General features: G+C 47.7%; 1 protein-coding gene across 1 annotated transcript in view; it reads right to left on the bottom strand.

Moving 5' to 3' along the window:
* Nucleotides 1-2,484: 2,484 nt before the first annotated feature.
* Nucleotides 2,485-16,274, bottom strand: part of RASGEF1B (RasGEF domain family member 1B) — a 36,421-nt gene continuing 22,631 nt past the window's right edge. Inside the window, exons 7-14 of the mRNA XM_032881787.1 lie at nucleotides 15,828-15,923; nucleotides 15,606-15,708; nucleotides 13,670-13,749; nucleotides 12,286-12,381; nucleotides 7,295-7,390; nucleotides 6,812-6,935; nucleotides 5,371-5,443; nucleotides 2,485-2,621 (exon numbers count right to left, since the gene is read on the bottom strand). Coding sequence (XP_032737678.1) covers nucleotides 2,597-2,621; nucleotides 5,371-5,443; nucleotides 6,812-6,935; nucleotides 7,295-7,390; nucleotides 12,286-12,381; nucleotides 13,670-13,749; nucleotides 15,606-15,708; nucleotides 15,828-15,923 — 693 coding nt within the window. The 3' untranslated portion in view covers nucleotides 2,485-2,596. The remainder of the gene's footprint in view (nucleotides 2,622-5,370; nucleotides 5,444-6,811; nucleotides 6,936-7,294; nucleotides 7,391-12,285; nucleotides 12,382-13,669; nucleotides 13,750-15,605; nucleotides 15,709-15,827; nucleotides 15,924-16,274) is intronic.

Genomic DNA, 16,274 nt, shown 5'->3' with positions numbered 1-16,274 from the left:
GCAGAGTCTGCTGCGGAATGTGTGGTGCGTCCAGACAGGCGACCTCCCGAGTCTGAACCTATGAGTGACAGGGCCAGGGCCGCCCACGCTGAGTTTCTGGAGGCCGTGGTCCAGCCACACCCGTGGGACTGGAGCTTGCTGGGGGTCCGAGCCCACGGCACAGAGAGAAGAGCTGGAGATCGCCACAGAACCGTCACCTACACTCTTGAAGCCTGGTTTATCTAGATGTTAAGACAAGAGGCTGCGTGTGACGATGGCAACTTTCCGCGAAAACTCAGCATCCCATGTTTTAAGCCAATTCCCCTTCAGTAAAATATTTCCAGCAGCCACATGTGTGCACCTCATGCCCCACGAGAGACCTCACGCCGTCTCTGCAAACTTGCTGATGGGACGTGCAGGAGGACCGCGGGGGACCAGGGGCTGGTGGGCAAACGGTCCGGGCAGGGCCAGCCGGGGGCGGGGGGTGCGTGGGAGGCTGCACGGGCCACGCCGTCTGCTGCAGCGGGGAGACTCCAGGGCAGAAAGCGGCCCCAAGACGGTGCGCGACCAGAGGAGCATGGCTGCGTTCGATTTTAAGGACACTGAAATATAAATTTCATAGGATTTTCACAAATTGGAAAATTTTATTCTGTTGATTTTTTCCAAGCCGTTGTTAGCTCCTGGCAGATTGGGCCAGCAGCCCACAGTGGGCTGTCCTGGGTGGGGACGGTCGTGAGAAACACTGCCCCTGCCCCGGCAGTAAGGAAAGGGGCACAGAGCTCGGGGAGAGACGTTCCCCAGGGAAAGCCCGGTATGGCCGGGCGTCTGCCTCCTCTCAGCAGGTTCCAGGACTGGTGCATTAGCAACCTCTGCGCCCTACCCCAGACCTACAGAACCCAAAGCTGCTCCCCAGCGAGATCCCCGGGCTGACAAGTCCAAAAGGTCCTATCGAAGCTGGAGAAGGCTTGGCAGCGTGGGTCAAAGCCTGGCCTCTGGAATCCGAAAGCCTCCTTCCAATCTCCGGGCCTCTTAATAGCCATGTGGCCTTGGACAGATTATTGTTATTATTATTATTATTAATATGCCCATTCCCACACCTAAAAAGGGGGGATGGTGATCCACACTAAGCACTTGCGGCGCCTGGCCAGTGCTCGTTATTCAATGCCTGATCCGACCCCTTTCTAGAAGATAAATGTCTACACACTTACTGCAGCAGGCCTCTTCCTCCAAGGCAGACACACCCACGCCGGTCACTGAGCTGAACTGCTCTGACAGCCCCCTCCCCCGGCCCCCCGCGACCCCATCCATAAAAGAGAGAGACGCCACAGCTCCTGGCCCGGAGTATAAAATATATTGATGGTTGTAAAGGGACAACTTGGCGACATTTTCGGTCTGCGGAGAAGGCGTGCAGCACACACACATGCTCTGTTCTGGGAAACCGTGTCATTAAGTTCTCAAATACGTCTCTGGTTTTGAACATGATGTTTTGTTTCTTCATTAGCAGTTTACTACTCTACAGTTTCTCCTAGAGTAAATACACAGGATGGCTGTTTGCAGAGCAACGACAGGCTTATTGAGATGTTTAACAAGGTGAACTACTTCACAATTAGATCGACCTTTGAGTTAACAGCAAGATGTTTTCCGTTTGTTTTCCTTCACTGCCCCAGTGGAGGGGAGGCGCGGGTTCACATGTTTGGTCACCAACAGACTCCCAAACATAATGAAAAATAACAGTCTGTTCAAAAAAATTAAGTTGTAATTAGGTCATGGGTTTTTTCCAAGACTCTTAAAGTCCGATAATTTAGATTTACAAGAGGGAAAAAATAGGCATGATGGAAAACTAAGTAACAAAACAACTACTGAAAAATACATCTGTAGAACACAGTGGTCAGTTGTAAACAGCTCAGAAGGGCAGAGAAAACAAACAGTCCTTGTAGAACACAAGCAGTCCGACGACAAAGTCTGCTGCTTTTTCCCTAGTGGCTATTTTCCTACCATAGTGTTGAGCTTCATTATATTAAATAACTTATATGGGTAAAAAGGAGTTTGCTAACCAGCAGCCCACTCAAAGTTGCAGGAAGAGGGAGGAGAGGAATTGGAAACGCAGCACACACTAAGGGGAACCGAAGTCCGAGTCCGCGCTGAACCAGTCTTACCCCTCCGGGCAATGCCGTGGAGCTCAAGTCCGGATCCACCGGGAAGGTCTTCTCCCCTCCCTCCTCTCCCTTTTTCACTTAAGTTAAAGAAACATGGGCTTCCTAAGAGCCAGCCCTCAGCTGGGCAAGTCCCATTAGCAGCAAATGTTCAAGCAAATAAAAAAAACACAAACACACAGAAGAAAGCTCCGTCCAGGTGCAGAGCTGTGATTCACATGGAAATTCCAGAAGATGAATCACGGGCCGCGCCGGTCGGTAGAGGATTCTTTCTCAAGCATCTTCCGTGAACATCTCCACCTCTCAGAGTCCGAGTCATCTGTCGGCCGTGGGACGTTCGTCTCCCTCTGCCCAGAGCTGGCCTGCTTGCGGGGACTACGGGACACTCTGCAGAACTGGGTGTGGGAGACGCAGCCCTCGGCGGTCCGCGCGGCTCAGCGGCAGCCACGGTCAGCGCCTGCTCCTCAAACTCTGCCTAAGAGGCTGGACCTGAAGAACAAAGATGACAGTGAGAGACCGGACGTGGCGGCAGATTTGGGTCAGGGTTACAGTGTCCCGCCCAGTACCGGTTCTACCTCTCCTAGGCGCCGAGTTCAATTATGCAGTTAGAAAGAGGAAGAAACGTTCACGTCTGCACTGGTAGGATCACAGGTGGGCTTACTCGGTAAAGAGAAGCATCTGCACATTCCAGTGCCCACGGAGGGCATTTAAACAGCCAGGGACAAGACAGGTGTCTACCCCCAGGGGATGTTTGTCATCGCCACTGCTGAGCCTCAGTGAACGGCGCCGGCACCAGCAGAAAAGCGTCTATGCGGAGTCACCTGATTGCCTCCTACGTTAGAGTGATACAAGTTTCACTAGGTACTATCAGCCTAGAACAATTAGCCTTTGTATCCACTTAACATGCAGCTTTGCAAACGATCACGGCCTATTTTCCTTGTCCTCTTGGTGGCTGCTACAATGTGGCCAATACCTGCCACAACCCGACGTCTTTCCCCGGCACGGCAGGAGCGCGGGCCCAGTGCCGCAGCGGGCATGGAAGACCCCGTGCTTGCCCTGGAGGGGCTTACGTTGTCATCGGGGTAAGAAGCAGGGCACTAAAAATCGCCCGTCAGCTTGGAAGCGGGGAAGACGTCTGCCTTGTTCTCCGTCGGAGGAGATACGGATCAGAGAGGGGAGGCAGTGCAGTGGGGCTTGAGATGACCCAGGATGTGGAAAGGGCGCAGTGAAAGTCTGTTCTTCAAGGCTCCTTAAAAACAATTCCCACGTGGAAACTAGTGTGTTGTACGAAGAACACATCTTCCCTGTGTCTGTCTACATATTTCCCCACACACTGTTCTCTCTCTTTGGGCTGGGGTGGCCCCTCGGAGAATGCTTACCGGAAGTGTCACTACTGAGCACGTTTGAGCAGCGCACAACTGCAGGCAGACTCATGGATTTGTCCCTGAATTTAAGCCTGTACAGGGCACCCTCTTTTTCACTTCCTATTTCTAAACTATCCACTAACCTCTCTGTTCACATTTCAACCAATCGAATGTTAACCGTTACTGTATATTGTGTGTCCGGTACATGTAGATATGGGAAGAGGTTGTGTAACTTGGTCTTTGGTTTTTACCGTCAACACTCTGACATTATGAGCCCTTCCAACTAACCACGAACCACAAGGAATACGGCATAAAGAATAACAATCAGAAAAGCCTGGAAAAGACGCGTGTGGGAGGCTCAGACTATTTAACGTGTCTGGACCTCACAGGGAACGCCGACGCCAAGTATCATGTAAGTGCGTCCACTTTCCCGGCTTGCCAGTGCTTACAAATCTATAGAAGTCACAAGAGCTAAGCCCTACTCAGGGGCCATATCAACTTCAAACTCTTAAAAAAAAAATAGAAAAGGAAGTAAAAAGAAGAAGAAACATGGAAGGCAGAGAACAAGGAGTCAGTCATTCCTAAAGCTCTCACCCAGCACTGAGGAGTGCCCCAAATATCTGTGAACCCAACAGAGTAATAGGAAATTTTAATATAAATATGTCACTGGCAGGCCCCCAATTTGTGACTGTCCACCTGCGCACCAGCCCCGCAAGCCTGCTACGTTCCCCTGATGCCACGTGTCGGCCGCACCTTCTTCTCGTTTGTGTCTGGAATAAAAGAAAGCAATCGCTCACCCATCACCTTGACATGCTCTAAGGATAATGATTCCACTGTCTCCGGACCTCATCCCTCCTCATTTGCGTCCAAATGAAATCACAGAAAACCCAATATAACAGACACCCTGGTTCATGACATGTGGCCCAGGATCAAGTGTGATAAAGACTCCCAAACGACTCTGGGAAGAAGAGAAACGTGCTTGTCCGCCTGGTACAACAAGGCACATGTTCCCAGAGTCTCTTAGCAGAAATACAAATAGAGCAATTTTGACTATGGGATTACTGTATCCTGGGCTACTTTACTTATTAAAATATCTCAAATGGTTAAAATATACATTAACCTATTACCTATCCTGGTTTTTTGGAAAACACATTTACTAGAAAATGCCAGTAGATTAACACAATTCTTTAATTTGAACAGCTTCTGGATCATGTTTAAAGTCTCAATTTCTGGGGTGCCTGCCTGGCAGGCTCAGTCGGTTGAGTGTCCAAACGGATTTCTGCTCAGGTCATGATGTCAGCGTCCTGAGATCAAGCCCTGCATCAGGCTCCATGCTCTGCTCGGGATTCTCTCTCTCCTTCTCCCTCTACCCCTCCCCACCGCTCAAACAAGCACATCTTCAAAAGATAAAGTCCCAACTTCCTCCTTCTCTCAAACCAAAATGGGGACCAAAATGCAGTCACCAAGAGAGTGACACACTCAGACTGACTGAACCAACCGGTACTTGGGTCTCTTTCATCGCAGGTCAAATAAAATTTTAGTGTTAGGATTCTTCAGAAACAGAGTCTGAACTTGTTATCTCTTAGATGAAAGGAACGAGTCGGTTCTCTTTCTACCATTCACACTGTGCGGTAAATAACGAGAAAGAAGGAGAGCAGAGTCACGGCACACGAGACAGCATAAACAAGTGAAAGCCCATAAAACTGAATGAAGGCAACGAGGATTTTCAGCCGCAAAGATTCAGGTGACAAGAGAAAAGGAGCAGAGAGGGCTGGAACACACAGGAGGGACGTCCTACAGAAAGCATGTGGCTTTCCTCCAGTAAGTCCCACGCGGCCCGTCGAGCTGCACAGCAGTGAGAAGCACAGACTCACCGTAAGGACTTCCATCGGTCCTTCTCTATGTGATTTTCAGGTCCTTCACTCTCGTAGGAAGCCAGGTAGAGCGCTACAATCAACCAAAGTAAGAGCGCGTGAACACTGAGGCCTTCTCCTGCGCACCACCGCCGCCAACCACCCTGTTCATCAGCTGAACCCGGAAGCAAGACTCTTTAGCATGTCATCTACGACTGGGAAGCACCCTGGTTTCAGTGAGAACACAGAATATCACTTGGCCTAAATGACCATCTCAACAAAATCCAAGGGGCCGGGGCGCCTGGGTGGCTCAGTTGGTTAAGTGACTGCCTTCGGCTCGGGTCATGATCCTGGAGTCCTGGGATGGAGTCCCACATCGGAGTCCCTGCTCAGCAGGGAGTCTGCTTCTCCCTCTGACCTCTCCCCTCTCATGCTCTCTCTCTCTCTCTCTCAAATAAATAAAATCTTTAAAAAATATTAAAAAAAAAAAAGCCAACCCAAGGGGCCTCTGGGCCAAAAAGGCACTTAATTAACTGAAGTTTATGAGGGGAAACAGCTTCCAAATGCGAACCACACGATGCTATCACAGGCTCACATTCACGTTCTTTATGGGGGTGGGGGTCCTCTCCTGCTAGCCTTGATTTTTAAAAAAGCCTTTCTTAGCTAAAGAGCCAGATTTTCCAGGCCACTTGTTCATTCTTCTAATATTTTTTTCTTTAGTTTTAAATCAAAAAGAATCTCACTCAAAAATTTAAAAGCTCGGTATTAATCCCACGTGTAAAGGTTACGAACGATCAAATCCCCTCTGGGATGGGTAACGTTAGTGCGAAACGCATGTCAGTCATGATCACAAACACCACCGATTTGCTACGAGAAATTACTAACACACTGATTTCCAAAATACTAGAATATAAAAGATCGAAAGAATAAATCCCTAATTTTTTTATAAACTTTACCTCTCTTCTCATCATTTTTTTTCAGTATAGACAATCACTGTTTCTGCCTAAAATTCCTTAACATCTTAACAGGTCAAGATTCCCACTACTTCTCCAAATAGCAGCAGGTAGTGACTGTTTTTGCTTGTTTTTCAAATCACTTTTAATACCAACGTGCCACAAACAGAACACCTTTTTTCTCCAGTGAAGCAAGTCTCAAACAAGGTGGGGAAAAACGTCCTTCAAAGGACTGTCCCCGTGTGTCCCCAAAGCTCGGCAGTGCTAGGATTACAGAGAATGTTTAAACACAGAAACAATGTTTGTGGGGGAAGAGCGAGCGCCTGGCCAATACTTTAGGGGCACACCACGTGGTCCCTGCGCAACAGAAAACTCTTCAGGCGGATGCGCTCAGAAGACAGGCCTCGTGTTCGTGCCGGACCAGACTGAGGCCTGCCGCACCCGCGCCGCGCCCCATGGCAGGCTGCGGGGATGTGGAGATGGGCGGCTCCGCCCACAAGGCCACTCACCGTCCTCGCTGAAGACCGGCACCGTGAGCAGATACTGCAGGATCTTCCGGTCCCTCTCAAACGGACACTCCACCTGTTTCCACGTCATGAACTCACTCACTTGTTTGGCCAGTTCCCAAAATTTCTAAGAAAAAAGAAGAGTTGAAAAGCGGTCACGAAAATCACAAGCATTCCACGGATGTTTCTTCCCCCTCTGGCTTCGAACCAACTGAACTTCATGATTTTCTTAATCTCATACAACCCAGCTCTAGGTATCTGCGCAGAACAGGTAAACATCGACACACATCCCTCCGGATAATCACTGGTAACAACCCTGCAGCTAATTTATTCTGCTCGGTCCTCAGGGGCGGTATTTCCTTACAAAACAACAGACAGAGAGAAAACTTGGTTCTAGAACTTCAGAAGCAGCTCGGGCGGCCTGGCCGGGCGGGAGTGTGCCGGGGCCGACCCTCCCTGCGCTTGGATCCCGCGGCCTCCCCTTACCTCGAAGTTGACGTGGCCATTTGGAAGGCGGTTGGCACAGCCCTCGTTCAGGAAGTAAATATCTTTGATTAAAAGACTGAAGAATGGTATCACGATCTAGAGAAAAGAAAAGATTTGGGTTTGCTCGGGCAAATAGGTATTCAGTCTCTCATGGAACAACAGAACCCCTTATAGGGTTCCTGAGGGCCATTAGCGACTCACGGAAGAGGCAACAATGAAGGAAGACACAGTGTTTCACTGGCCGCCCACGACAGCACTTTCCTCCCTCGGTAATTGTGCTGAAGCTGCAAATGCTAATAACAACCAAACCCCAACAGAGACAACGGGCATTAGGGGTGGAGGCCTAGGGAGCCTTGCAGTCCTCCCCACGGCCGTAACACAAATGTAAAAGCTCTAGTTAGAATCAAGGGAAGAGCTACAAGAACTCCGGCTTCTTGTTTAGCAATCCCTTAGGTCGAGCAAAATACTAACAGAACCTGCAACTGCAGGTATCTTCAGATTTTAAGACGTGTGACCCACTGCCCCACCAGAAATCCGTCCTGCTGTGTCCTTTAGACTTACACGTCTTAGACGAATCTCTTTTGAGATGAACATTTTACTCTTGAAGACATCGCTCAAGATAACGTGAGCGCTCAGGGTTTGAGGTCATGGCTGCGGCGAACTTGCTATTGGGTAAACCTGGCCTCCGGCAGAGAACAAGCAGGCACCTGTTCTCGGGGGAAATCACCTGGCAGAACCTTGCACAACATGTTGTGAGATGTGTCCAAGCGCGGAGGAATATAAATGTGTCTGTTAGAATTAATGGCTGTTTGAAAAGCAGTAGACCTCCAGTACGACGTTCCTGCCTCGGGTCTTTGATTTGATGAGGCGGTATTTAATTAACCTAAAATAATCATCTCTAAGAAACGATCTTAAATCCTGTGAAGTCCATAACGAACAAAGAACAAAGCTCAGATACTGTAACTTCCACTTTTCTCAAGTGCCAACAAGTTTTTGCAGATTCTAAGTGTGCTACAGTGCGCGCAACACTCCAGACACGAGCCGCGGGCCCTGTTGTTCACCAAAGAGCAGGTGTTTGAAGTTTCCCTAAGCCTGTGACTCACGGGGCACATCCACCCCAGAGGAATGGGATCCCTGGAAAACAGGCATTTGGGCTCACACACAAAAATATGAGGTATCACTTTTCACTTCTAGAGGTAAATTCAGATGTCTCCCAAAGCCATTTAAAAAAAAAGTAAGCCTTGGTTTTTTTTTTATTTCATTGGTCGCTGGAACAGCCAAAGTAAATCTGTGGTTTTGACAGTGTCTTTGAGTCACTTGTGATCATTGCTATGGTCTGCAGAAGCCTCTCAGTCCAGATGCCCTCATCCCCTTCCCCTTCCAAGATCACCGGTTAATCCTCTGTTATTTGAGGACTAAACGGCCGCCATAACAATGAAAAGGCGCGCCCCGGACCTCGCTTCGTTGAAAGGGCACCTCTGACGGGGAAGCCTGGGTTTTGGACCCTGCTGGGCCTCGGCTTCCCACGGCCCCACGGTTTACCAGCAGCGCGAGCTGGGAGTCTACACACGACGGCCTGCGGCCCGGCCCAGGCCCTCCCTGTGCTGCGAGGGACCACATATTTAACATTTTTAAATGGCTGGAAAAATATCAAAACAGTATTTCATGAGCATGAAAATGACAGGGATTTCAACTTCCAGTGGCCCGACAGCCTTACCGGAAACGAGCCACACTCGCTCACGCACCTACGTGTCGTCTGTGTCCACTTCTACGCCTGAGTGTCACAGCGGAGTAGCCACATGGCCCACAGAGCCCAAAATACTTGTGACCTGGCCCTGGATGCGAGAAGTCTGCCGAACCCTGATGCAAGCTTAACATACTAAGAAACCTAGTTTCCTCACCTTAAAATGGGAACAACAGTAACCACCTCACTGACTTGTGGTGAGGATTAAATAACACAGGTCTGACCTGAGGTAAGCTCTCCTGAAAGCCAATGGGGCCCATAGAAAGGGGAAAATATGACTGATGCACCTTTATGATAACAAGGATGTATCAACACAGGAAAATGAAGACTCAGTCATAATCAAGATGTGGCACTTGCATAGTATAAGAGTTTTAAGCAAGAATTTTCTTTATTCTCAGTGCTGGGCTGTGGGAGTCACGCGGTATTGAGCGTTCTGTCTCACACAGATATCGTACACTTCTCATAACCCCATGTCATGTGCCTCCAGCGGAGGCACAGGGCTACACCTTACAGAATATTCACACTCACGGTGCCTCCAAGATGATCCTATATATACAGAGAGAGATAGACTTCACGTAGAAGAGAGAGCATCTGGTATCTGTCTGACTTATTTAACTCAGCATAATGTCCTTGAGGTTCATTTATGTTAGAAATGGCAAGATTTCATTCTTTTTCATGGCTGAGTACTACTCCATTGTGTGTAGCGATCACAACCTCTTTATCCATTCACCTACCGATGGATCCTCAGGTTGTTTTCATATCTTGGCTATTGTAAATGATGCTGTAATAGACACAGGGGTACGGAGATCTTCTTGTTTTCTTTGGATAAATGTCAAAAGTGGAACTGCTGGGTTGAGCCTTAACTAACAGCTTGCATCACTTTTCCAAGAACACAGAAATGTAAGTCATCTCCCTTCACTGCTCTGTTCCTTACACCCATACGTCTTCAGCTTCTAATTTACTCACGGACAGTTCTCTTCGTATCTGCAGCCCCTACAACAAACCTAACATAATAAAAATCAGGAGATTATAAGGGCTTTGGCTTCCCAGGCACTAAGGTAGATACATGGGTTGCCAATAGGAGGGAGCAAAAGCTCTGGTTTCTGGGAAGTTTTTGGAGGTCCTGCCAATGATGCCTTTAGTGGGGGAACTTCTCAAGTAATAATGTTTTCTAATTCACTTTCAAAACATTCTTTTTTTTTTTCAATTTTATTTGTTTAAGTAATCTCTGCCCTCAATGTGGGGCGCAAACCCACAACCCTGAGATCGAGAGCCCTATGTATGCTTCAGCAACTGAACCAGCCAGGCACCCTCTATCAAAATATTCTTAATTCAGAGACTTAGCAAATATGCTTTAGAAACACAATCGGTTTCATGCCTAGAAATGCATGCTGTTGAGCGGGAACTAGTTCCCACAAACATGGATGGAACGGTAAAAGGATTTAAAACCATGTAATCGTATGGGAAATGGCTAAAAACCTGGAGGCAGGAGTACCCACAGGAAAAGTAGCTGTTTAAGATCATTGAAGGGCCTCCGTGCAGAAGACAGAATTGATCTGTTCTAGGATACGGTACCTAGAGATGTGCCACCTTGCTCACATAAACTTACAATCTGAAAGAATATTAAAGATGCTATTACCCGAACAGTGTTGCTAGAAGATTTATAAATTACTTGGGAATAAAGAGAGTTTCTCCTCACTTCAAAAAAGGAAAAATAAACCCCAACCCTCCTGAATAAAAGATGTGTTTTACCCAGAAATGTTCTCATTTATAGCCTTTGAGACCAATTGTGAAAAAGCAATGGCATTTTTTTTTTATGGTGGTGATTTTGTTTGTTTTACGAACGAGAGTAAATTCATACTCCCACACAGAACTGGGTTAAAAGGACGGCAAAACTACAGCGGACAGAGTTTATTACATGATTAAGGAGTAAATACTTTGGACTGTTCTCTGGAAAAAGCTGTTGGAGTCCCAGAAGTCTAGTCTTTCTGGGGGGTGGGACTTCAGAGTGACTTTGGCTGGGGTGCCCTGCTGGAGGTAGGGGTCGTTAGCCTCCTGGCTCTCCTGGAGGGTCCCGCAGAGACAGCCTTGCACCCCACTGGGGAGGGGGGGTGAGAGGATGCGGCCCCCCATGTGCTGATCTCCTGAAGCCGAAGCAACTTCTGATTGGACTTTTTCTCAGTCTTGTCATAGGACGGCTGAGACCTGAGCAAGTAAAACCTAACAGCTGGTACACTCCGTCCGGATAAACTGAGACCGTTTTCCCTGCTTCATCTCCTCTCTGACCTTGTCTCTTCAAAAAATTTAACTATTGGGCTCCCAGCATCTGTCAGATGTTATCAGGACTGATACTCTGGACTTTGTGAGAAGCAGTTCAACCTTTCCAAAAGGCGTTTCCTCTTGTGATTTGTTTTTGTTCCAGATCACTGAGGCTGGAGCTTTCTTGCAGAAGGCACTGAGATGCCCTGCGGTGTTTTCCACCCTCATTCCTAAAATTTGTTGATGATACAGTTTGACTTAAAAGATGGACAGAATCTAAGCGAAACATACTTCATCAAACAACCTCGTTCCCCGTCTACCGTAAGCAGGTATTGACTTCACAAATGACACGATCTCTAAATGTCAAAAGGACTGCTCCTTTTCGCCTAAGAAATAGGACACTAACGTGGGCCGAGAAAGGACCCGCAGAGTCAAGCGTATGGCAGAGCCAGGACCGTATGAAACTGTTCAGGGGCGAGCAGACAGCATGGACCTTTCGTCTCTCAGATATCACCCCTGACTTCCTCTGCCACCCACATACCTCGTAACAGCCTAACGCTACAGCAACCTACCTCCTTCCTGCAAATAAATGACTTAGCCACGGGAGTAAGTTTATTCTTGTAAGAAGAAAGGTTATACTCCATTAGCTACCTTGTGCCGAGCTGAAGTGTCTGTTTTCCATTAAATCAAATTACTCTAATGTTAGCTGTCATCTTAACACATGACCTCATTTATTGCTTGAGAAACAACTAAGACATAGAACAAAACGATCATTTAAATAATGCAGTAGCAACACAGTCCTGTCCGTTTAGAACGGGTATTAACATGGTACCTTCCTCTAGCATTCCCCTTCTCCACATGGCACGGCACAAACCCTTCCGTAGTCTCTCGACTTCTCTCCTGATCTGAAGCTTGGGGCAGGAGTTCCCGGTGCATTTTAATGCCACACGTGGTAACTGGCATGAATACAACTCCTGTAGGCACGTACCTTCTCTCGGCTGCTGTGAGCCGTTAAAGACCTTTGCGCTGCCCCACGAAGAGCGGTTCGGTAGTTGTAGAAATTACTGGAAGGGTCCATCTGATGCTGTCCACAAAAGAGAGAAGAGTATTAATCCTTTACATCCCACCAGCACAAAGTTGGCAAGACCGTACTTTGAACCCTACATAACACATTGCAATACGTGAGGGGGGCCCAGGGAGCGTCGTGGGTTAAGCGCCCACTCTTGGTTCCAGCTCAGGCCCTGACGTCAGAGTCGTGAGATCGAGCCTGCTCAGGGCTCCAAGCTCCGCGCGGAATCTGCTTGTGTTTCTCTCTCCCTTTCCCTCCTCCCCACCCCTATTATCTCTTTCTCTCTAAAATAAATAAATAGATCTTTTTAAAAAATTGCAATAGGTGAGACAACTCATTAAGGATAGGAATGACCCCTTCATACGCACGCAGGCGTAAAACCCATCAGAACACACACGTTTTCTTTGCTGAGGTTTGATTCATTTACGTAAGCTGAAGTCGGCTTCGACAAGGTCAAACCTAGACCAAGTTCTTTCCAGGTTCACCTTGGAGACTCGACTTAAAACTGATAACAGAGAATCAGAAGCAGCACAGGAAACCATTTCCAGGTTTCACTCAAATGTTAACAGACCAGTTGCCGGTTGGCTGTGCGTAGTGACCCTTTGTTGTGAACGTGTTCTTTGCATGTGGCAACAAATCACTCACAGGTAACCGAAGCGTACTGTCTTATCAGAAGGAGAAGACATTAGACAATATGAATAAAGGCATAATAATGCAATACGTCAGTGCTGCTTCCCAATTTGGAGAAAACTTAGGAAAGGGCATTTTTTTATTATCTCCAAAGACCACTGATTCAAAGCACCAACATGCCAAGGTGATAACGACATTAGTATGATCCAAACACAAATGCCTTTATGGACAACTCTTACTATCCTCCGAAGTACCCTGCAGAGCCTCTGTGCAGGTTAGCTAACCGTGCTGAAAGACGGCAAGTGAGTATTTCCATAGGGATAGGAACTCTTCCCCTGGGACACTGCAAATACAGGACGTCAGCCGGCCCTGAGGCAGAACTCCCAGTGGCTCAGGATCCAGACTCCATCCTGGCAAACAACAGGATGTAGCTGACAAGTCGCTATTTCTTCAGTCGGTCCGCCCCAAGGTGGACCCTCTGTCTATGAAAGGGCCGGGCTACAACCGATCTCTCCTCCCCTCTGCCAGTTCTAACGCCCTTCCCTTCCCTGCGTCTGTAAGGAGAGACGGGCTTTCTTCCCTGTAGGACGCCCTGATCAAGGGCAAAGCTCACACAGAAGAATCTCACTTCCTGGCTGTAAAGTGTTAGCAGCAAGGCCCCAGCTCCACGTACCTCAAGAACATCAAACTTTGCAGTCTTCACTTTAGCCCATGTTTTTTTCAGTCGAGACACCGGGCTCATGTTCATGCCGGCTTCCCACGCGGAACGGAGTGGAGATGGGAGAAAAAGTTGAAACAGACAAGTAAGAGAAGTCATTCGACATTATGCTCCAAAAAGTGTTCATTATTAAGTGCAAGTTAACTTGATAAAAAAAACAGCCACCAGTTTTCCACAGTAGAAATACGTCTCATACCCCACCAGTAACACACAGACTTCCTCTTTCTCCTCATCTTCACCAATATCTGGTTCACCCAGTCCTTTTTTTGTTTTTTAAGATTTTATTTATTTATTTGACACAAAGAGAGAGAGATCACAAGCAGGCAGAGAGGCAGGCAGAGAGAAAGGGGTGAGGGAAGCAGGGGCCCCGCTGAGCAGAGAGCCTGACGCGGGGCTCGATCCCAGGACCCTGAGACCATGATCTGAGCCGAAGGCAGAGGCTTAACCCACTGAGCCACCCAGGCGCCCCTCACCCAGTCCTTTTAATTTCAGTCATTTCAACGTGTGAAATGGTTTTACACTATGATTTTAATTTGTATTTCTCTGATGACTAATGATACGGAGCACATTTTTATATACTATTATCTATAATAATAAGTATACAGAAGCAAACTTTTGTGACAAACCTAAGTATCTGCCCTGTTTTTCACTAGGTTATTTGTGTCCCTATTGATTCACAGGGTCCTTTATAGAGTCTGGATGCAAGTTCTTTTTCAGCTGTCATGTATTACAGATACTTTCTCCCACGACATGGTGTGTCTTGACATTTTCTTAGTGGTATAAGGGAGAAAATTAAGTGAACTTCTACCGCCTAGACTGTGGACTTTCAGGTCCCTGATTTACATGGTCTTTTTGTTCACTATTTTCAAGAAGTAAACCAGATAAAAAGCCAAAATGTGGTATTTTTAGCGAGAAAACAAGGAAAATCATGTTGAAAAGAAAACGGAATTCAGAACTGGTGAGGGGGGAGTTACCGGGATCAAAAGCACTGAGTCACATCCGGTAGATACTCCAACTCCAAACTGACTCTGACTCTAGAGGGTCCAGTAAATATTCAACTATTTATTGACTACCTAAAATGTATAGGATAAACATATGATTTATCCTATAAATAGGGTATTTTCAAATGAAAGAGTCACTATCAATAACTGTGGCATGACCCGGGCACTATGTTTACAGGATGAATGAAAAGAAACATGGTCACTGGTGTTAAGATCCCATGTTACAAAGAAGGACTGAAGTTCGTCCACCAGGGTAATACGGGGTTGCAGGTGTCCTAGGAGCACGGACGGTCACAAGATCCCGTTTCTCGGGCCGCCCTCTGGTCCACGCTGCTAACATCATACAGCGCAGTCTCAGATCACACATTTTATCATGCTTGACACACAAGCTGCCCGAACACTTTCTAAATCCTCCTTTTAGACAAATCTCTCCCTCATGAGCTTCTATCGGTAAATATTTAGAGGAGGACAAGCTGACTGGCTGTACTCCACGAAGTCACACACGTCCAGCAGAGTGTGCGCACTTGTACGATGCTGATATTTAAAGCATTTGGAACATTCTAGAACAACTCGGAATTCAAAAGTAGAGGTTTTTTTTTTTTTAAAGATTTTATTTATTCATTTGACAGAGATCACAAGTAGGCAGAGAGGCAGGCAGAGAGAGAGGAGGAGGCAGGCTCCCCGCTGAGCAGAGAGCCCGATGCGGGGCTCGATCCCAGGACCCTGCGACCATGACCTGAGCCGAAGGCAGAGGCTTTAACCCACTGAGCCACCCAGGCGCCCCAAAAGTAGAGTTTTCATTAATGCAACTGTACTACGTGTGCATTTTAGTGGACACCCTTCCCAGGACCTCACAAGTGAAGGACCCGTGCCTTCCAGAAAACACTCACAGATTATGGCCATCAGGGAATTGAAGTTGCCGATGTTGAAACACTCCCGAGCTACGTCGATGAAATACTCGATCACCCTTGCCCGGTGCTTCTTCTTTACGGGCTGTACAGAGACGGGGGAGAAAAGGAGGGCAGTGATCCAACACGCGGACCCAACAGATGTAAAATAAATATGAAAAGAATAAAGGGAGATGAGGAGAAAGGGAAAACTCGTCTTCTCACCGTGCAGATCTCGGTGGCAACCAGGTAGCTGACCCGGTTGAACCACTGCACGTACGCCTCCAGGTTTCGGGTTTTCTTCCGTTCACTGTAGCAGCTCTGCGGAGAGCAAAGCGAGCAGATGAGTTGGAGACCAAGAAAAAAGAGTGGACTGGGCTCTCGTCCCTGTCAGACATGGGCCTTTGGTCCAGTTTATGGAGCGAGACAGCCATCCAAGACAAGGGGATGGGGAAGGAGGGAGAGAAAATCACTAACATTCTGGACCCCGTCACAGAAATACCACAGTCTCTTCCTACGGTCCAGTGAAATCCGTAAGATTTAGCCAGAGGCGTACTCTGAAGTGTTCAAAATGGGGCCCTTCCCCCCCAGAAACTAAGTCACTCTCAGTGGGAACTGTCTTCTGAAGCACAATTCAAAGGGGTCTTGGCTATGTTCCAAAGCAACCGGGAC

The sequence above is a fragment of the Lontra canadensis genome, unplaced genomic scaffold (genome assembly GCF_010015895.1).
Source record: "Lontra canadensis isolate GAN:19392208 unplaced genomic scaffold, GSC_riverotter_1.0 scaffold1, whole genome shotgun sequence".
NCBI lineage: Eukaryota > Metazoa > Chordata > Mammalia > Carnivora > Mustelidae > Lontra > Lontra canadensis.
This window is presented reverse-complemented; position numbering and strand designations above follow the sequence as displayed.